General features: G+C 29.7%; 1 protein-coding gene and 2 pseudogenes across 7 annotated transcripts; 2 read left to right on the top strand and 1 right to left on the bottom strand.

Moving 5' to 3' along the window:
* Positions 1-543: 543 nt before the first annotated feature.
* Positions 544-5,723, top strand: LOC111274148 (uncharacterized; annotated as a pseudogene).
* Positions 5,724-7,085: 1,362 nt separating this feature from the next.
* LOC111274147 (LRR receptor-like serine/threonine-protein kinase IOS1) lies at positions 7,086-11,295 on the bottom strand (annotated as a pseudogene). Its single transcript, XR_016334006.1, has 13 exons — positions 11,220-11,295; positions 10,593-11,130; positions 10,037-10,512; positions 9,787-9,925; positions 9,585-9,656; positions 9,410-9,481; positions 9,248-9,325; positions 8,867-9,027; positions 8,530-8,753; positions 8,313-8,439; positions 8,125-8,187; positions 7,843-8,032; positions 7,086-7,753 (listed from the first exon to the last, which is right to left on the bottom strand). The product of XR_016334006.1 is annotated as an LRR receptor-like serine/threonine-protein kinase IOS1 (transcript).
* Positions 11,296-17,482: 6,187 nt separating this feature from the next.
* LOC111274586 (mediator of RNA polymerase II transcription subunit 6-like) lies at positions 17,483-21,031 on the top strand. 6 transcript variants are annotated; one of them, XM_089755631.1, is made up of 5 exons: positions 17,483-17,796; positions 18,242-18,416; positions 18,800-18,847; positions 20,360-20,432; positions 20,671-21,031. In XM_089755631.1, exons 2-5 carry the CDS (start codon positions 18,364-18,366, stop codon positions 20,830-20,832), a joined length of 336 nt encoding a protein of 111 aa, XP_089611757.1. In that variant the 5' UTR covers positions 17,483-17,796; positions 18,242-18,363; the 3' UTR covers positions 20,833-21,031. The 6 variants fall into 6 exon arrangements, 3 of the variants coding, with proteins under 3 accessions (XP_089611757.1, XP_022715075.2, XP_089611758.1); XR_016334241.1 differs by having other exon boundaries at positions 18,242-18,526; positions 18,720-18,847; positions 19,962-20,813; XR_002688237.2 differs by lacking the exon at positions 20,360-20,432 and having other exon boundaries at positions 18,720-18,847; positions 20,671-20,809.
* The last annotated feature ends 1,328 nt before the right edge of the window (positions 21,032-22,359 follow it).

The raw sequence follows: 22,359 nt of genomic DNA, 5'->3' as shown, positions 1-22,359 counted from the left end.
GGAACAAATTGTTATAATATTTTTAACATGCAATGTTGAACGAAAACCTTAAGTTTGTACATTGGGGGTATTGGTTTAATATTATTGTTATACTTAATATGAATACACTATGTGTAATAATTAAATTACTGAGTACGATTATTTTAAAAAAGTATATTAATATGGCAACGTTATCAGTTTTAATTCCGAATATGTCGTAAATTTTTTAAAATACAACAATGTTCATTATGCAAATTCCAAAATGTAATTCATAGTATCATATATATAAACCAAATATTTTTTGGGCATAAATATACAACTGACTACAAACATTTTTATGGGCATCAACGTACAACTGACTTCAAATATTAATTATATTTTCTTGATGCGATTAATGAAGGTGTTTTTAGCAAGAAAACACCTTCATTCACCTTTACAAAAAATATTGAAAGTGTTTTTTACCAAAATTGCCTTCAATAATCTTCCATGAAAATTATTGTCTGGAATATTAAAGGTATTTTGGGCAAAAAATGCCTTCAATAATTCCAACTAAAAATAAATCGAATGGATTATGAAGGGCTTTTTCCTATGGGTAACCCCTTCAATAATCCCAACAAAAAGTTATGAAGGCGTTTTTGGATATAAACGCCTTCCATAATCTAACCATTAAAAATTATCCCTGCGAATATTAAAGGCATTTTGAGCCAAAAATGCATTCAATCATCCTATTCAAGTTTTATCTATGAAATATTGAAGGATTTTATTATAAAATCACCTTTAAAAATCCAAAAAAAAAAATTACTAATTGGATTATAGAATGTGAGTTCAACCAAAAACGCCTTCAATAATCGACCTCATATTTTTCCTATCGATTATTAAGGGCGTCTCTCTCAACGAAAAACGCCTTCAATATTCTACGATAAATTTTTTAAAGTAATTGGTGAAGGCATTTATGCCAAGAAAACGCCTATAATAATCAATAACAAATAATAAGTGCTTAAACCTAAAAAAAAACCTGAATGACAGATCAAACCAATAATCTTATGATAATTAAACATCCGTACGATCCTAACAATTTGATAAGCTTAATGTAAGTTGAGTTTTTTAAGAAAATAAATTTAAAAAGCCTAGAAAAATTTTTGGTCTAAATATTAAAGGCATTTCTTATAGACAACGCCTTTTTTAATCTCATACAATTTTTTATGATGTAATTATTGAAGGCATTGTCTGTCAAAAATACGCATTAACTATTCATCGAAACTTTTAATAAAAAATATTCAAGACGATTTAGTCGAGAAATGCCTCTAATATCAAGTCTTTTATGGCGTTTATAAGTAACAACGTCGCTATTTGAATATTTAGTGACGTTTGGAAATAAATGCCTGAAGTTTTGTAAAAACATGAAAGCTAGCGATGTTCGTAAGTGAAAGGCCGCTAATAAACTGTCGCTAATATGCCATTTTGCTGTAGTGAAGCTTGACGAAATGGTTGACATGTAGGTTTCAACAAACATTCCGATAGTTGGACAGTTTTAATAATTTTGGTTTATATTCCTATGTTAAGTTTTTCAAATACAATTTTATTATTATTTACATATATTTTAGTAATAAATTGTGGATATCTTATATAAATGATAAATTAATTAAGAGTGAACTTGGTCATTTTATTTTCATATTTAAAAAATATATAATCATTGTTATTTAAAAAAAGTATTCAAACAAAAAAATACATTAATCATTAAATTGAATACTTATAATATGAATAATTAAAAAAAAAAAGAAATATAACATATGGTTGTTTAAATTTCATAGAGTAATAAACAGGGACAGATCCACAATAGGGGGCATTGGGGGCAGTTGCTGCCACTAAAATTTTCATCCCTTCAAAATTATATTATAAAAATATTTAAAAATTTTAATTCATTTATAATGCCCCCACTCAAAAAAATTATATATATATATATATATATAATTTATATAAAGTTCAAACTTCATTAATTGGAAGTGTGTAAATAAAAAAACTATTTAAAGGTCAACATAAAAGAAAAAAGCAAAATTGTGTTAAATAAAAAGTAACCGGTTTTCATTTTTGTCCATTTTCCCCAATCCCCCACTTTTTGCAACTTTGAAGTTTTTCAAACGAAAACAAGGTGAACCAGAAGAAGAAAATTAAAGAAGTAAAAAAGAAAAAAAAAAAGTCTTTAAACAAAATAAACAAATTACAAGTTGGTTATCTTCTTCTTCTAACAAGATATTCGAAGTAAGTTATTTTTTTATACATTTTTATAATTAGTCAATCAATTTTTTTATATATTTTTATATATAGTGTTTATTTATTATTTGAAATTTGTTATATTGATGAAATAATTTGATCATGTATTCATGCTATTGATAGCATTTATATTTTTTTATCATGTTTGAATTTTTTATGTTTTATATTTTTCTTTATTTTTTAGTTATTACTCATTCAGTTAATAACTTTAAGTTTGGTAAAATTTAATTTTTATATGGAAATTATAAAATTAGTTAAAAGTTCTATCTAATTTCTTACATAGCAGTATGATTACAATATGTGAATTGCATTTCAATTCATATATTTCAAATATAAGGTTAGTTGAGCTTCATTAACATGCATAATTGTAGTTTGAATATGTGTTCTTATGTTTTATAAATTACATAAACTAAACTATTTAATTTAATTAGTTATGATCTTATTAAGAGGAAGTCAATTCTTAAAGAATCATTTGAAATCAATACTAGTGGCATACAACATTGTACAAAGTAAGTTCATGTTGAATTAAATTTAGACATTTAAATCCTGGGTTACAAAAAAAAATTTTGGACTATAATGCTAATAATAGGGACAAGGTTCAAAGAGCTTATTTGCAAAAGGTCCATGTCAACCTCATGAACATAATTTCCCTTAAAGAAAAATTAGAAAGGCATTACGTCTTTTTATTCCTATGTGGTTCAAAGATTATGCTAATTGGTTGAAATACAGTACAGAGAAGGATGTCGCTTTTTATTTGTATTGTTATCTTTATAGAATAGATATTGAAGAGCAAGTAGGTGGTGATTATTTTATTTCAAATGGATTCACAAATTGGAAAAAGAAAAAAAGATTTGATATCCATGTTGGAGATCCTAATAGTGCTCATAACAAAGCTTGGAAGTGTTGTCAAGATTTGCTAAATCAAAAGCAATATATTCAATTTGCTTTTGCAAAACAATCTGATCAAGCACGAAAAGATTATCAAGTTCGCTTAACTACAACACTTGATTGTTTCGCTTTTTTTTATGTCAAGATTTGGCATTTCGTGGTATAGATGAAACTGAGAATTCTCATATTCAAAGAAATTTTCTTGAGTTTATTAGATTTCTTGTCAATCATAATGAAACCATCAATAGTATTGTCTTGGAGAATGCACTGAGAAATTCAAAAATAATAGCACATGATATTCAAAAAGATCTTGTTCGTACTGCAGCAATTGAGACTACTAATGCTATCATGGAAGATCTTAGAGATATATTATTTTTCATTTTACTTGATGAATCTTGAGATGTTTCAATAAAAAAAAAAGTTAATATTGCTTTGCACTATGTGAATTCTAAAGGGCATATTATTGAATGTTTTTCTGAGATAATACATATTAGTGATACAACTGTTTTATCACTTAAAACAGCTATTAAAACATTATTCTCTAAGCATAATTTTGAGTATGTCAAGGGTTCGTGGGCAAGGTTATGATGGAACAAGCAACATGCAAGATGAATTCAATGGATTGAAAACTTTGATCATGAAAGATAATGCATCTGCTTATTATGTTCATTGTTTTGCTTATCAACTTCAATTGACACTTGTAGCTGTGGCAAAGAATCATGTTCAAATTGTATTACTTTTCAATATTGTGACAAATGTAACGAATATTGTCAGGGCTTCATTTAAATGAAGAGATATTCTTTGAAAAAAATAACTTAATAAAGTTGTTGAGGCATTATGAGTAAGTGAACTTTCTACAATAAGGAGTTTAAACGAAGAAATAAGTCTTCAACGAGATGGGGATATACGATTGGGATCACATTATAAGACTTTGATAAATTTGATCCTTATGTTTAGTTCCATCATTGATGTGCTTGAAATTATTGTGGAGGATAGGAATAGCTCGGAGCAAAGAAGTGAAGCTTTTACCTTATTAGATTCGACTCAATCTTTTAACTTTGCTTTGAACTTGCATTTGATGAAAAATATATTGAGGATTACAAATGAATTGTCCTTAGCATTACAAAGGCGAGATCAAGATATTATGAATGCGATGGCATTAGTAAAAGTAATGAAGCAACGACTACAAATAATAAGAGATGATGGATGTGAATCTTTGCATAAAGAGGTTTCTTTATAAAAAATTTGTGAGAAAAACAATATTGGCACCAAAAATATGAATGATATGTTTGTAACTCGTGGAAGACCTCAACACAATACTCTAACAATGACAAATTTATGTTATTATCGAATTGAGTTATTTTATATAATAATTGATATGCAACTTCAAGAGCTCAACAATCTTTTTAATGAGGTGAATATAGAGTTATTTCTTTGTGTGGCTTTTTAAAATCCTTGTGATTCTTTTACAGCTTTTGATAAGGGAAAGTTGATTCGTCTTGCTCATATTTACCTTACTAAATTTTCTAATGTTGAGTTACTGATTCTTGACAATTAGGGACGGTAATCAAACCCGTCCCCGACGGGTTTCGACCCGACCCGATCCTATGGGGTCGAATTTTTTTTTTTAATTTCGAGTTTAGGGTCGATCGGGTCGGGTATAGTTAGGAAACAGTCGGGGTTGGGTCGGGTTCGGGTATGCCTAAAGCTCGACCCCACCCAACATTATATAAAAAATTATTTTTTAATTAATTATTTAATTATATATATTTATATAATTATATTTTTAATTATTTATATTTAAAAAATAATATTTTATATTTTAAAAAATAATATTTTATTAATTTCGGGTCGGGTCGAGTCGGATACTGTTTATGTAGTATCGGTAAAAAATCGGATAGGATCGGATTCGGGTTTAATGAACTATAAAATCGGGTCGGGTTCGGGACGAGCAAAATCTGCCCCGAACCCGACCCAATGCCATCCCTGTTGACGATCAACTTGAAACCTACATTATTGATTTAAAATCTTATGATGAGTTTACAAGTTTGAAAAGTATTAATGAGCTGTTCATGAAACTTGTTAAGACAAAAAAATATTTTGTGTATCCATTGATATACGTACATGTAGAGTTAACTTTGATATTACCAATTTCTATTACATCAGTTGAAAGAATTTTTTCTGCTATGAAGATTGTGAAGAATTATTTGTGCAACCGAATGAGAGATTTTTAAATGAATGATTATTTGATTACATATATAAAAAAAAAAATTTTTTGTAATATTAATAATGAAAAAATTTTATAATACTTTTAAAATATAAAAAGTCGTAAAAAATAATTATAATATATTATTTTTATATATATTAAAATAATTTTTTTATGCATCTTAATTAACTTATATATATTCAATATTATATATATTTTTACCCTCAATGAATATATATCTTAGATCCGTCCCTGATAATAAAAAACCTTGCTGTAGATTACGTTGTCAGTTTTCTCAACGGCGCCGTTTGGGAGCCATTTTATGTTATTAAAGCGCATAATGATTGTTGACTCCTTTCTGACTAAAGCCCACAAGTAGAATCACCCCGAAAAGCATAACCCCAAAATGGCGACGCCAGCGGTGACGCCACCGCATACGGCGGCAGGGGGAACTTTGAAGTACCACCACCACCGGCGATGCAGCCTCCTGAATGGACATGACAGGTATATGTTTCAGAGACCGATTGTGGCTAAATACGTACCCTCTTGATCGAAACTTGATCTTCGATTACTTTGCTCTATCTCTGTTCTATGATTGAACCGGCAACAATGAGCAGCTAAGGAAGCGCTTCGTTCACCCTCTCGACATCTCTCAACTCTCGGAAGAAAATTAAAGTTTGGGTTTTTTTTTTTTCCCTTTAATGAACTCTCTTGGAATGTTGCAAGGTTTGATTGTCGTTTTTTTCTTTTTTTTTTTAATTGAAAAATGTCAAGTTTTTGAAACCCAGTTGGAGTATGAAAGAAATATTCATTTGGGTATGTCAAAGTTTTAAATTATTATTATTTCGTTTTTCATACCATGCGAAGATGAGGCATTTACCATACAATTCTGCTAGAGGAACACGAACGCATAGCTATTTATTTGTGATTGGCATTTTATCTACTTGAAAAATGTGCTGGTAGCCACCAAATAAGTAACTTGTTTTTGCAGTTTACCCAAAAAAACTATTTCATTTGATTGGAAAAACTTGCTGACATTATTATCAATCATGGTGTAGAGTCCTAGTTTAAAAAACTTGCTGACATTATCATCAATCATGGTGTACAGTCCTAGTTTAAAAAATAGGTACTCATAAGATCAGAAATCAGCTCTTCTTTTTTTTTTCCCTTTCGTATAGGAAAATGACTGGAATAGAGTACATGCTTGGTGAAGTTATGGAGCCAGACCTCTTTGTTATCCGTAAGCAAAAGAGGGATAGTCCAGATAAAGTCACGTCGATGCTGGCGTATTATATATTAGATGGTTCTATTTACCAAGCACCACAGCTTTGTAATCACAAGCCACCTCACAAATTGAACTTTCATACTACTACAGATGCCTCTGGCATTCTATCACACGATTTGCATTTTACACCCTCAAACAAAATTTTCAGATAAACCATCAAATTTAACCAGCTACAAACAAAATTCAAATAACTAATAAGCAAGAAGCGGGAAGGTATCCCCTTAATCCAAATAGGAATTGGGAAAGATGGCTTGTTGAAAAGATAAGGAAAGAATGATATGGACGCCAATTCCCCAGAAAAGTATGCCCAGAATCGAAAGAGAAAAGCAACCCATAGAAGGCTGTCCAAAAGGAAGCTAAACAGCTTTAATCTGCCATTTGTTTGTGGTATCACAAAAATAAGCTTAAAATGTCACATACAGCACTCCACCTTGAATCCCAACATTAATACGCCTGAATCCTTTGATCATAAATGAAAAGAGAATTGCAATTGTTATCCAGAACATAAGTCTTTAAAATCATACACAAAGTATATATGGAATTTTATACAATATCTTTTCTTGCATAATAATACTCACAGTCGACTCTGACTGATAAAATTTATGCTACCTTACTAGGAATTAATCGATTCTAGTCAAGAATCTAGATTCATGATCATTACGCCTATACTCATGGCTTTGAATGATCACCTCGGTACAGGACCAATTTCGTGTACAGGGCCAATTTCAGTGCTAAAACTCATGGTCATCATGTCAGCTGGGTTTTTTGATTTATTTCCATGCTCTCCCGTTATCCTGGCTCTTTCCGCAGACAAACATTGGCTTAGTTCCAGCACCACCTCGTTCATGGTTGGCCTTCTTGTTGAATTGTGAGACACACAAAGCACTGCTACTTCTACGGCTTTCCACGCAGAATTAACATCAAAATCTCCTTCTAATCTTGGATCAACAATACTTTTGATATCACCTCTAGACAGAATGGAGCTAACCCATTGACTTATGTGAGTTCTCACATTGTTGGTTTGTGCATTAATCACAGCTGGTTTACCTGTTATGATCTCCAAAAGAACAACCCCAAAGCTATAAACATCACCTTTTTTGGTTAAAATGATTGATGTGCGATACCTGCATAAGAAACATGAAACTTGGTTCGGACCAAAAAGATCACTACGACTATATAGCGTTGAATTTTAAAAGCAAAAGGATGTACTTACTCGGGATCAAGGTAGCCAGTAGTACCAACAATGGATGCTGATAGATGACTTCCACCTTCGATTGGAAATGTCTTTGAGAACCCGAAATCAGCTAGTTTGGCTTGGAAGTCTTCGTTTAATAAGATGTTTGTAGATTTCACATCTCTGTGGATTATTGGTGGTCTGCAACCTTCGTGTAAATACTCAAGTCCTACATTAAATATTTTTTAGTTTTTTGTGTTTAGTTAACTTGAAGTCACAAATTAATAAAATGGAAAACTAAAAAAAGCAAACGCAGTTAACCTTGCGCTGCTTCCAATGCTATTCGTAGTCTTTCTTCCCATTTCAGGATACGTGTACTTTTATCTGCATTCCTCCATGTAAAGTGTGTTAACTTGTCTAGAAAGTTGTCCAACAGAGATCGCAGAATTTTCGTTCTTGCTAGAACTAAAAATTGAAGGAGTTGGAAGGTGAATCACTTTGTAACATACCTGATAGAAACTCTGCTAAATTTCCTTTGGCCATGTACTCGTAAATTAGCCCCAGATTGGCACCTTCATTGCAATACCCAATAAGGCTTGTCAAATTTGCATGATGAACTCTAAAAAGAGTTTTGACCTATATTAAAAAAGACAAGTTTTAATTAGTTAGATATAAATGGGTTTAAATGACATATATAAAACTTTTATGTATGCTAGCCTCTCATACCTCAGCTTCAAACTGCTTGTACCCTTGACTTGATGATAGAGATAGCATCTTTACGGCTACTTCAGTGTCATCTATGTGGCCGTAAAAGACACTTCCAAATCCTCCAGTACCAAGAAGTCTCTCAAAGTCGTTTGTCATCGTCTGTACCTCAGAGAACTTGAACCGCCTATTCTTTAACTCCAATAACTGGAATAATGTGTTGGATTCATCATCCGTATTCCCATCTGATAATAGGTTCAATAAGCATAAATCTGTTGAGAATAGCTTCAAAAAAAAGGCATTTAAATAGTTCAGTTCAATGTTCTGAGCTTATCTATTTTTGTAATGGTGGTCATACCTAGTGGTGGTTGTCTCCTTTTAAGAAGCCTCCATACGGTAGCCAATACAATTATTAGTACAGAAAATGAAGCAACTGATGCTGCAATTGGAACAACAACGTTTTTCTTCTTATTCTTCTTGCACGGGAGTGACACACAAAGGTTGGGATTTCCTTCAATACTACATCAATTCAGTTCACAACAGAGAGAGTAAGACAAACTATACAATCACGATTGATGGCTCCCGATGGTATCAAGTTTCAGTCAATCCTAATAACATGACTCCATGTTCTTATTTGGTTTCGTTGTTCACTATAAAAGAATGAGATTAATGGCTTGGAGCACCTTAATGGAAAATCATGGAAAGAATAATCAAGTCCGTTGTTTAACAGAAAGCATACCTTAATTGCAAGCCATTCTTCGACCTTTCAATAAGTGCAGATGGAACTGTACCATTAAGCATGTTTCCATCTAAGTTCCTGCGAGGGCATATCATTTATGATCCTTTACTGTAACTTAATAAAAGAATCTTCATTTTTAAGTTTGAATCCCTAGTAACTCACAGAACTGTCAAGCTTTGCAGTTGGGATAAAAACTCAGGCACTGGTCCAGTCAAACTATTGTTTGATAAGTCCCTGATATATTCACAAAAGTAATCGATCGAGTTTATGTTTCTCCCTTTATAATAAATCAACAACTTGCTGGCTAGTTTATCTTGATCTTGATATATATACTTACAGCTATTGTAACTGAGTGAGACTGGTTATGTAAGGCGGTATCTCTCCATTCAAGCCGCTTGAGGATAAGTTCCTGATGCAATGGTCAGCACGAGTAAATAGTGTTATGATCAAACATATGGACTGAATCAACATATAATATAAATATATATATATATATATATATATATTCGGACTAGGAAATAGAGGCATATATAACTAACAAGGATATGATTCTAGGTGGATTGTAACCGCTGTAGCTGCAATTAAGACCATCCCATGCGTATGCTTGAGGAACACATGGATCTCCTTGCCAATTTCTTTTCAATCCATAAATTGTTTTTACATTTGAGATTGCATCAACTATTATGTCATACATAAATAACAATTGAAGTTAAAACAATGCAATTTGATTTTCTAATTAAAATAGCAAACTAGTGAAAACCAATATGTTTTGAGTTTAAAAGAAAATACTTTCTTTCTCGAATGTCTCGTATTGTAAGAATAATTTTACGGTATAAATCTCAATTGCGTTGAGGATGGGTGGAAGGGTTGAATCTGCAGTTCTGTAGATTGAAAATTGGTAGTTTCCACCAGTCAAGGCTGATCGGGTGGAAAAGGTGGTTGAGGCCAAGTAAGAAGGAATAATTGGCCCGAACCAAAACTGGCCGTTATAAAAGATGTTGAACTTCCTGGATTCGTTGGCTTGGAGATGTTGAACTTCGGCAAAGTGCATGTATAAGTAAAACTCCGCATTGGGAACGGAACTGGGGTCAATGGAGAAAACCAAGGACTGACTGGAATTTACAGGTGTGCAAGCAGTCCTCATGGCAAGAGATGGTGGCTGGTACAAATTACTACCTGCTATAACGGTATAAGAGGTAGTAACTAGTGTCCAATCATTTCTATTATAAGGCCACCACAAACGATCATAAATGTCTTCTTTGAACCTGAGGTACAATTGCTCATTAACTAAGCAAAGATATCTAAAATTTCATTTATTATACATCAAAAAGTTTTTAGTATGTACCTGAATGTTGCTCCAGTTGTTGAACAAACATCAAACCTTGCGAAAAGTTCCAGGGATCCTATTTGAGTTCTGTAGGTAGCATTATTCAAGAGCCTTAATTCTAATGCTGATATGAATGGTATCCCATTTCCAGTATTCACTAGACAAACAAACAAATGATTTGATTGGATGACATGAATAATTTCCGTGCTTATACCAACAGATGCCTTTTGTATTGTTACAGAAGTCCACAAATTAGGCCCTAGGTGCAAATCAAATTTGGGCAGTTCGTTCATTTCATCATAGTTTCCGTAAACGAAAGTCGCTCTGATTAAGTATTCATCTCCCTTTCTGAGGCTAAGGTTGTAACAATTTCGGTCCCCCTCAGGAAAGCTTCTAAGATGCCATGTCTGTCGCTGAAGTCCTCTTTGGAATTCAGGTAAGATACTCTTACCTATTCCTGTTTGTATATAAGCTGCATCTGAAATATAGTCGATGCCTGTTGTGGATTCAGTATAGGTTGTATTATCTGGTAGCCCACAGTCTAAGCTAATGAAACCTGAGAGAAACAAAAGGAAGGCCTTAATAAGTTCCTTGGTTAGTGAAAGAGAATTGAATTTGTTATTCAAGGAATTTAGATAAATAAACCTGTTTGATCTTGGTCATGAACCAAAATTGCAACAGCATAGCAGCTAACCAATACAAGGAGAAAATGCTTAAACATCTTCTTTACAATCCTCAATTCCTCACAGCCAAGTACCACAAAGAAGCAATTCTCATCTTATAATTTATTTATATTTATAAACTTATGGTGTAATAATAGAATCCTATATAATGTGGAAAACTTGGTAATGTTTACTTCCAGATGCAATTAAGAACTCCAATAGTTAGTAAGTTTTTTTTTGTTTGAGCATTTTAATTGGGTCTTTTCTTGATGTCCCACTCAACCATCAAAACAAAATTAGTGAGGAAAATTTCATTATAATTGTGAAAATTTGTATTCACATAGATTAAAAAATTTTACAATTTTTTTTCATAAAAACCTTTATATTTATTAATAGATTCTGACAGTATAATGTGATACGAGTGAAGCATTACACTAATATATATCTATTTTGGTGTAAAATTAAAATACATAAAAGAGTGCTAGCTCTAGTTACCGGAGTCATGCATAGAATTCTTGAGTTGCCATCGTCATATTTGAATATTTAATTCAATGATAGAATGCATGTATCACTTACCGTAAGAGTTGGTTCAAAAGTGTCTGCAAGTCTAACGTCAATTAATGAATAAAGAAATGGTCATATATCTTTCATTTAAATGTAATTTTATCAATGTAAAAATTAATCATTTACTGCTGAGCAAAAAAAAAAAAATTCATTCATTACATATTATATACCCGAGTTTATTAAAATAAATATTCACTATTTAATATGTAATAAATAATTAATTTTTTTAATAATAATATGTATAAATATTTTATTCAATTTATGAGATATTATCCATTTTAATTCTAAAGTCTAATAATTTTATTCAATAAAAGAATCCTCACAAGTATAAATTTAAATATCAACTTATATATTATAACAAATTTTTAAAATATCTCAATATGAGATTGGATATCATAAATTCTCCGATTAAAATTTAAAGTTCTTGTCAAATCCAACACTTAATATACAAAATCACAGAACACACAAAATTAGAATCGCACTAAACATTAAGGTTCTAGACATAGCTCTCATCGTATAATACTTACTTCTTATGAGATTTTAAAAGTGGCTTTCACAGATCACAATATAACACTTAATTTTCTTAACTCATGATTACTCTGATATCATTTGTGAAAAATCACATTTAACCTACAAGATATCATTCAATCTCATAATTTTATCTCATAAAAAATATCTCATAAGTTTAAATTTAAGTATCAATTTATCTATCATAAAAAAATTTTAAAATATTCTGCTATGAGATTAAAGTATGCAATATGATCATGCAACATGATTTTAATGGAAAGGATATTTATACAATAACGTGATTAACCGTTTTATACAATTTTTTTAATAAATAATACATGACTAGATTGAAATTTGGAAACAAATCATTAAAAAAATGAAACGGGATATATTTATATCAATGTAAGTTTTACTGACTTTTAAATCAAAATAGTTAAGATGAAAAAGGTTAATATTAGGTTAGTTTTACATTGTGATTGAAAATTGTTTAAGTTGAAAAAAATGTATAAAAAAATGTGATTAAAATTTTAAAATATTTAATATTATTTTAAAAAGTGTTGCCAATAATTGAAATGTTAAAAAAATATGTATAAAATAATAAAAATATAGGATAATATAGTGATTTTTTATCCCAAAAATACTTTTTCATTGTAAAATCATGAATAGCTTTTTTATTTGATTACAAAAATTATAGTCCTAAAACAAAAGAAAAGAGGTTGTAAAATATAACGATAACCAAAGCTGATTCTTTTCTACAATCATCAATGGTAGGATAGATTTTGAAGTTTATCTTTCCTGTTTATTTACAAGTGAAGGAAAAAAAAAAACGTTTGGGAAATTAATTTTAAAGTTGTTAAATTTTTATAAAGAAAAAGTAAGATTCGCCTATTTAAATTATTTAAAATAATTTTTATTTATTTATTATGTGTTTTTTGGGGCCAAAATTTATTATGTCTTAACAATGTCTAATTATGGTTAAGTCATATAAAAAGTTGTGTGGTAACTCTAACCAAACGGAATTTGTGGAATCTAAACCCTCGTCACCGTTAACTAATAACATCAATTACAAGGAAAAATAACGGTCCACAATCTAAGCTAATGAACCTCAGAAAGAACATTGGGAGAAACTTCCCTTAGTTGTTTCTGTTAGTTAAAGAGAATTGGAATTGTTATATGTTATGTCCAGAGATTTAGATTGCTAAACCTGATTGATCCTGTGCATGAATCAGAAGTGCCTGCAAAGCAAAGATGCTAAACTTTAGGAAATGACTTCTCATCCTCGTTTGCCTCTCCAATTTCTCACAATTGAGTGCAGAAGAGTAGTTAATTAGTATCTTAGATACCACGTAAGAATCAAGTACCATAATGAAAAGAGCACTACATATTTTACAACATATTCTTTTAAGGCTTTCCTTTTCTGTTTTACTGTTGCATGTTAAATTTATCTGTTGAAGGTGAAATTGGAACTGTAAAACATGTTTTTCTTTTTTTTTTCCAATGAAGATACGAAAGTAAAACAAACGCTCCTTTTGTTTCGTGAAAAAATAATTTTTAAAAAATGATTTTTATATTTTTAGATATTTATTTGACAAAAAATTAATTAATTTAAAAAATAAGATTATTTTTAAAAAAAATTATCATACAAATTTGAAAAGGAAAATATATTTTTTTAAAAAAAATTATCTATGAGTAAAATTATTTATCAATACTTTTGAATATAATTTTATTTATAAATAATATTATATTAATAAATAAATAATATTATATTATAACATATTAATAAGTAATATTATATGAATAAATTATATACTATTAATATAATATATTAATATATTAATAAATAATATACTATTAATAAATCATATTATAATATATTAATAAGTAATATTATAATATATTAATAAATAATATAAAGAATAATAAATGTTTTATTTTATGTATTTTTTATATTAACATAATATTTTAATATTAAATATTATATTAAAATATAATTATTTTTTAATATTAATAATTTTAATAATAAATAATTTCAATATATTTTAATAATAAATATTTTTTAATATTTTAATAATTATATTAATATTATTTGAAAAAAATAAATTTTTCAAAAAAATAATCAAATAAAAAAAATACTTTTCATTAAGTCATCCAAACAATAAAAAATCTTTTTCAATTTCAAAATTATAATTATTTTTTAAAAATTATTTTTTACGAAACAAACGAAGAAAATGAAAGATTAGTGGCAATTTTGTAACGACGTTTTACTTACAAACGCTGTTAGTTTCGTGTTTTTATAAAACTTAAGGTGTTTATTATCAAGACGTCACTAAATATTCAAATAACGATATTTTTATTCATAAACATCACATAAAACTTGATATTAACGGCGTTTATTAACTAAAATATCTTAAATAATTTTGTCTTAAAATTTTGAGTGAATACTAAATACATTTTTGACAGAAAATGACTTAAATAATCCAGTTATTAATAAATGATTATTGAAGACATTTTTGACAGATAACACCTTGAATAATCCCCTCATAAAAAAATGTATACAATTATTGAAGGCATTTTCTGCAAGAAACGCCTTTAATAATTTCATGAAAAAATTTCACAAGATTATTGAAAGTATATTTGGTCAAAAACACTTTTAATAAATATTCTATCAAAATTTAATGATCATATAGTTGTTAACCATAAGATGATAGATTTGATCCTTCCTTTTAGCCTTTTTTGAGTTTTTTAAAGGATTATTTGTAATGGATTATTTTAAGTATTTTTTGAGTAAAAACATCTTTACTAAAAGATTTAAAAATTTTTGAGAGGGAATATTAAAGGTATTTTCAATAAAAAAATACTCTTAATAAATCATAAGAAAAATATAAAATGAATTCTTGAAGATATTTTTGATAAAAAAAATATCTTTAATAATCTAATTAATAAATTTTTATGAGTCACTAAAAACCTAAACTCTTGTTTAAGTCAAAGAAATTTATGGTGCGACAAATAAAAAGTCGAAGCAATTTCTAGTACTTCTCGAAGGTAGGCTTGCGAGAAGACTTTGTTTAAGAATGACTTGTTCATTGCAGCCTCCCATTTATGTCTTGATTGTTATTGTTACTACATTAACCTCCCATTTATGTCTTGATTGTTACTACATTTATGTCTTGATTGTTACTACATTTATGTCTTGATTGTTACTTTATTAATTAAAATTAAATAAATTATTATACTTGGACTTATGTGATAATTAATTAATGTTGAACAACAGTTTGTAAAACCTTTGCTGTTGCCAAAGATGGATAAGTTCAAGAATAGTCAGAATTTCCCGGAGTTGAACAGGCACTTGATGTAGCTTAGTTTTAGGGAAATAATTAAGGTTTTACTTGGTATTATGGATAGAAAAAATGAAAATGTGTAAAATTTAAAAGAAAATATATTTTTTTTTCATTCATTCTATGATAAAATTAAAAAATAAAAAAAATTATATGATTTTATTATTATAAAATTTATAAATTAAGACAAAAAATTTAAATATGATAGATAATTTTATAAATATATAATACTTAAATCTTTTTCATTTTCTCTTTTATTTTCTTTTCAATTTGTAATGCTTTGTTTTTGTTAATAAATGTGAAAAATAGTAACCTTTCTTCTTCTTCTTCTTCTTCTTTTTTTTCATCTCGATTTACTTTTTTATTAAATATATTTAAAATATATTTTTATCTTTTTTATTTGTCTTTTCACTTTTTTTTTCTTTACCAAGCACGCCATAAATGTGATGCAATGAAATGTTAAATGTCTCAACTTTTAAACGCTAAAAATTGATTGCTACTTCTAACGTGGGAATTAATCTTTTGAACACGAATAAAAAATATAAAAAACATTTATCAAACGAAATAATTTCAAATAATATATAGCATTTGCTTAAACTGATGCTGATTTGAATTGGATCAAAATAAATTGTGCAAAAGATGAAAGAAGCAATCTAGTTAATTTTCAATGAGTTATTTTTTTTTTCCAATCCCTATATTTTTCTTTGGATATTCTGCATATCCCAAATCATTCTTGAGAAAAAAATTTGAACGGAAGAAAATAAATTTTCTGTACTAAAGTTTACCTATTCTTGAAAATGAGATTAACAAAGTGAATTACTACAATTGGAACCAGCCAAATATTGTGGATCATGTCAATGTGGACTGACAAACGCTCATTGAATTACACGTTAAAATTTAACTTATGGTTGGCTTTTTCGTCGAAATTGGAGATACACAAGCCATTGCCAGTTCAATGGCTTTTTTCACAGAAGTAATCTCAAAATATCGTTGCAATCTTGGGTCAATAATGGTTTTTGATATTGTCATTAGACAACATGAAACTAAACCTTTTGCTTACATGAGTAGTCTGGTTATATCTTTTTTGTAAAAACTGGTCGGTTCGTAATGATCTCCAAAAGGACTACCCCAAAGCTATAGACATCATAACTTTTCTCCTTTAACCTGTTTGATGTGGAATGCCTGCATTGGAACCATGTATTCCAGTTTGTTCCAATTGATTATCTTGCTATCCAATCCGTAGCCACATTTGCATTAGGTTATCAAAACCCATCTTGGATGCTAATTACTCTTAAATGATTAATATTGAACATAATTTATGTATTAAAATTAAATTTAAATCAAATTATACTTATTTTATAAAATAATAATTAACTCCAGGCCTAGGTTTGTTTTAAAAATCTTATTGCAAGATTGACGAAATTGGTTGACATGTAGGTTTCAATAAGCAATCCGATAGTTGGACAGTTTTAATAATTTTGGTTGATATTCCTATGTTAAGTTTCTCGAATACAATTTTATTATTATTTACATATATTTTAGTAATAAATTGTGGATATCATATATGAATGATAAATTAAGAGTGACCTTTTTCATTTTATTTTCATATTTAAAAAACATATGATCATTTTTATTTAAAAAAAAAGTATTCAGACAAAAAAATATACATTAATCATTAAATTGAATACTTATTTATGAATAATTTAAAAAAAAAGAAATATAGCATAGTTTTTAAAATTTCATAGAGTAATAAAAAACCTTGCAATATATTACGTTGTCAGTTTTCTCAACGGCGCCGTTTGGGAGCCATTTTATGTTCTTGAAGAGCATAATGATTGATGACTTCTTTCTGACTAAAACCGCCAAATAGAACCACCTCGAAAAGCATAGCCCCAAATTGGCGACGCCAGCGGTGGCGCCACCGCAGAAGGCTGCAGGCGGGAATTTTGAACCACCACCGCCAGCGGTGATACAGCCTCCTGGAACGGACATGACAAGCATATGTTTCAGAGACCAATTGTGGCTAAACACGTACCCTCTTGATCGAAACTTGATCTTCGATTACTTTGCTCTATCTCCGTTCTATGATTGGACCTGCAACAATGAGCAGCTAAGGATGCGCTCCGTTCACCCTCTCGACATCTCTCAACTCTCGTAAGAAATTTAAAGTTTTTTTTTCTTTAATGAACTCTCTTGGAATGTTGCAAGGTTTGATTATCGTTTTTTTCTTTTTTTTTTTTAATTGAAAATGTCAAAAATTTGAAACCCAGTTAGAGTATGAAAGAAATAATGATTTGGGTATGTCAAAGTTTTAAATTATTATTATTTGGTTTTTTCATATTATGCGAAGATGAGGCATTTGCCATGCAATTCTGCTAGAGGAACAGGAAAGCATAGCTATTTATTTGTGATTGGCATTTTATCTACTTGAAAAATGTGCCGGTAGCCACCAAATAAGTAACTTGTTTTTTCAGTTTAACTAAAATTATTTCATTTGATTGGAAAAACTTGCTGAAATTATCACCAGTCATACTAGATTATGGAATAGGTACTCATAAGATCAGAAATGAGATTTTTCATTTTTTTTCCCTTCACATAGGAAAATGACTGGCATAGAATAAACGATTAGTGAAGTCATGGAGCCACACCTCTTCATTATCCGTAAGCAAAAGAGGGATAGTCCAGATAAAGTCACGCTGATGCTGGCATATTATATATTAGATGGTTCTATTTACCAAGCACCACAGCTTTGTAATGTCTTTGCAGCTCGAGTTGTAAGTTTTGTTATATTGTTTTCCTTTCTTGTTTTATCTCTGTATAAAATAACAATGCTATCACCTAAAGACTCATGTGATTTTGGTCAGGTAACAACATTTTTTTTAAGGTATATTTCCAAAACTGGTTTTCTGCTCAGACATTTTGATAATTTGTATTACTCATCTTGAAATGAATATCTTGTTAAGAAAAAAAATAAAGGAAAACAAAGAGTTTTAAAGAGTCGATCGAGTTTAAAAGGATAGATTATCTGTTGTTTCTTTTGATATAATTCTCATTCTCTCTCTCGTTCCTTCGCATAGATACTATTATGCACATATCATCTTTTGGATATTTATTGATAACTTACCAATGTGACGGGGACATGCTCTATATTATATAGCAAAAGCTTTTACCGCTGCTGCATCAAAATTGGAGAAGATTGGATATGGTAACTATTTCATTTACTTTATCCTTTTTCATTCATAAGAACATAATTATTCAAAAAAGTTCAAATGTGTTTAGTATATAGAAGGACATTTCTGATTGTTTTAGTTGCAGATCATTTATGCTTATTTTTTAAACTAATATTAAATTAGTACATCTACTTATCAATTGAAAGAAAAAACTGAGAGAGAACAAGGTGAAATACGACAGGGAGAGATTGTATTCTTGTTGTTGTGGCCAAGCCCAGAACAAGTTTCTCAGTTTCTCTAGTTACTCACTGGCGTGTAATGCTCCTGTAAACTAGAAATAAGTCTGTTGTGATCCATGAGTCATGATGCAGTTTCTTGAGTTCTTGTACAGGCTTTTAATATTGAGGGAAAAATTAATACTATTTGAAGAGATTGAGGCAACGAAAGGAAAGAAAGCATGTGAACTTGTCAATAGAACAAAGGATTTTCATACTATCAAATTCAGGAAAATATTTCAATTATTTTAGTTTTAGTTATAATAATTAAGCCTTTTCTAGGCTTAAACAATGCATTCTATTTGGTTTATATTATACCTCTAAAACCTACCTCTTCCTCTTATGGGTAAGTTCTAAAGACACAGTTCTCAGCCCTAAGAGTTCAGGACTGCCAATTTTTTTATTATTATCCTTTTGCAATCCTAGTGTACAGAATTTGCCATTAACTTTTCTGTGGGAACAAATTAAAGAACACTTTATTAGTTGAATAATAGTGTGCTTATATCAAAATTTGCGAGGCAGGGAATAATCTAAAGACACAAAAAGAGTCTGCTTGTTGAATATTGTTTTAAGATATTCCTTTAAAATATTCTGCAAGACCTCACCTTTTAACCTTCTGATTCTTCCCTTATTGATCTATCTTTTGTTCTAGTTAAAGCAGTTTTATTGAACGGTAAACCCTTTGATTTATTCATAGGTCTTGATTCCACTGTAACTAAGGTTGGCTTACTCTTTGCTGTATTTATTCTTGTATCATTCTCTTTCTGGCTGCTTCTCCATGTAACCTAGTCATTTCTTCAATGCTGGCCAACAATTTTCTTGTCACCTATAATTATGTTTTCAATGTAGTTATATTATCTTTGCTTGTGTGCAGTTGACTGCTTTTTTTTACCTGCTTTTCCAAGTTGCTTATTAATTTCAGAAGGATTCTCTGGAATGCCTCGATCAATAATCTTGCAATATAGGGTCAATATTAACTCTTGGATCTTGTAGCTTTTCTTGCTACACAATTCTAGGAGTAAGTTTAAGTATTTAAATGATTAGTCAAATATTTGTAGATGTAACTCAACCATCCTATTTTGTCTTTCCCCTTTCATTTAATCTTACTATCCCTTGATTTGATCTCTCCCTGTAAGCATTCCTTGCCGCTCATGTACTTGGCCATAGGTCTGTTATTTTGTGCCACATCATATTATGAGCTTTTCACATAGTTTGAGTTAAATTTCTGTTGCAATTGATACTGAAAATGAGAGTGAAATTTTTGAATCAAAGGGTGGTAAAGATGCAATTGACTTTTAAGGAAGTTAAGGGCGTGGATCATATACTTGCCTCCTTACAGCAAAAGGTTTCAGATTTTATTGCTTTGTTGTCTACTTATCTCTCATTTCCACTGATTTGTGTATAGAATTTATATTGGTTTTCAAATACTTAAGAAAATTGCCGAGTCATATGGAAACTGGCTAATAATTCATAAATCACCATGTTCATTTTTAATGAAGAAAATTTAGTAGTCCCTCTTGATTTTTGAAGAATAGTCAATGATTTCTTTATGATTTTAAGAAGAAACTCTGTTCAAATTGCAGTTACCACCAGCCCCTCTGCCACCCCCATTTCCTGACGGATTTATTCCCCCTAAAACAACAGAAGTAGAGAAAGACCCAGAAAACCAGCAAGAAGCAGAACCACAACCTCCTGTTGTTGATCCCATCATTGATCAGGGTCCAGCTAAGAGAACGAAATTTTGAAGTAGAATAGCCGCCGCCTTGTTTTTTTCCCATTTCAATAGAGCATTAGAACTTTTTTAGACTTTTATTAGCCGCTAGCTGAGAGAAGGGATCTAATGTAATGAGAAGTACTTTGGATTATTAGCAAATCTCTTCCAGTGTAATTATGTAACAAAATATTTTTTCTTACCAAGATATGATTTATTCTCCATGTTTCTCATCTTTGGCTACGTTGGGATATGGTTCAGACGAGTTGCAAGTTACCTCCAGTTTTATATATTGCAGTCGGGTAACCTCTATTTGCCATTTGTCAATGATAGAGAGCCACAGCTGCCATGGGTTCATTTTCATAATTTTTTTTTTCATTTTTGGTTTTATTATAGATATGATCTATGAAATGTGGAAATATTCACTGGTTCAAAAACGGGGCGGTTGCTAAAATGTTGCCAAATTTGCATAGCAATCATGAGGGTGTTATCAGACATCCGAAATCTGAGGTACATGATGATGAAAGGAGACAATTCTACTTATGGGCAACAAAATGAGACAATTCCTTCCACCAGGGGCCGCGGCCAACAAAGGAATGCAAAGCTTTAGGCAATTCCTGATTTCCTGTTCACTTATATTGGCAAAGCCTGAAATCACCCCAGAATATTTATCAGTTTAAATATGCGGCATGTAAATTTATAAAACGGAGACCAACAAACTATTACTTGATGAATATGTTTTGAGGGTCAAGTTGATTTTCATGACTTGAACCATGGTGCTGAAAAGTAGTTGCTTATTTCCTTGCCACTGCTGAAAGCAAATTCTATAATTTCAACAAGTGTACTACTTAACTGGTAAAAGTCATTGGTTTTAGATTATTATAATTTGAGTGAAAAGAAGACTTGAAAATTATTCAATTGGCATCATGCACTTGATTCTTTAAATAAAATTTGAACGAAAAATATGTTACCCGATAGATGCGGGTAAATATTTACAGACGTTGTCCGCGAGTCAACCCCAAATACACGGATAAAATTTTTAGTAATTAATATGTAATAATTAAAAAAATCAAAATTTTAGTTTAATTAGTAATTATAATTATTTTAAAAATATAATATTTAACAAATTTAAAATTCAAAATTTCAACACTTACCATTTTCTATTCTCATATTAACATTTCCTTTTGTAAAAAAATAAAAAGATGTTCTTTTATAAATTAATACTTAGCCAGCAAATATATTCGTAATATAAGATTTTGATTTTGAATCAATACTCTTTTTTTTTATTATTAAAAATTATGTCTTGTAAATAAAATAATATAAATAACAACTTAAAATTTCATATAATGATCTTAAGTAGTGAGATTTAAAATTAAAAATACATTTTCTCTTTTTAAATTTGTTTGTGTACGTAAAAGGAAAAAGAAAATCAATCCTTCTCAATTTAGCTTAACCGTATAAGTATATGAACCATAAAAAAAAAAAAAAAACAAACGTATATGAACTATGAACTAATCAACTACGGATATGAGATCTTCATAAAAATATGTTGATTAAACCA

This window comes from Durio zibethinus, chromosome 26, assembly GCF_047325235.1.
Source record: "Durio zibethinus cultivar Kanyao isolate XHJ-2024 chromosome 26, ASM4732523v1, whole genome shotgun sequence".
In the NCBI taxonomy this organism is placed as follows: Eukaryota; Viridiplantae; Streptophyta; class Magnoliopsida; order Malvales; family Malvaceae; genus Durio; species Durio zibethinus.
Note: the sequence above shows the minus strand (reverse complement) of the source record. Positions and strands in the feature narration are given on the sequence as shown.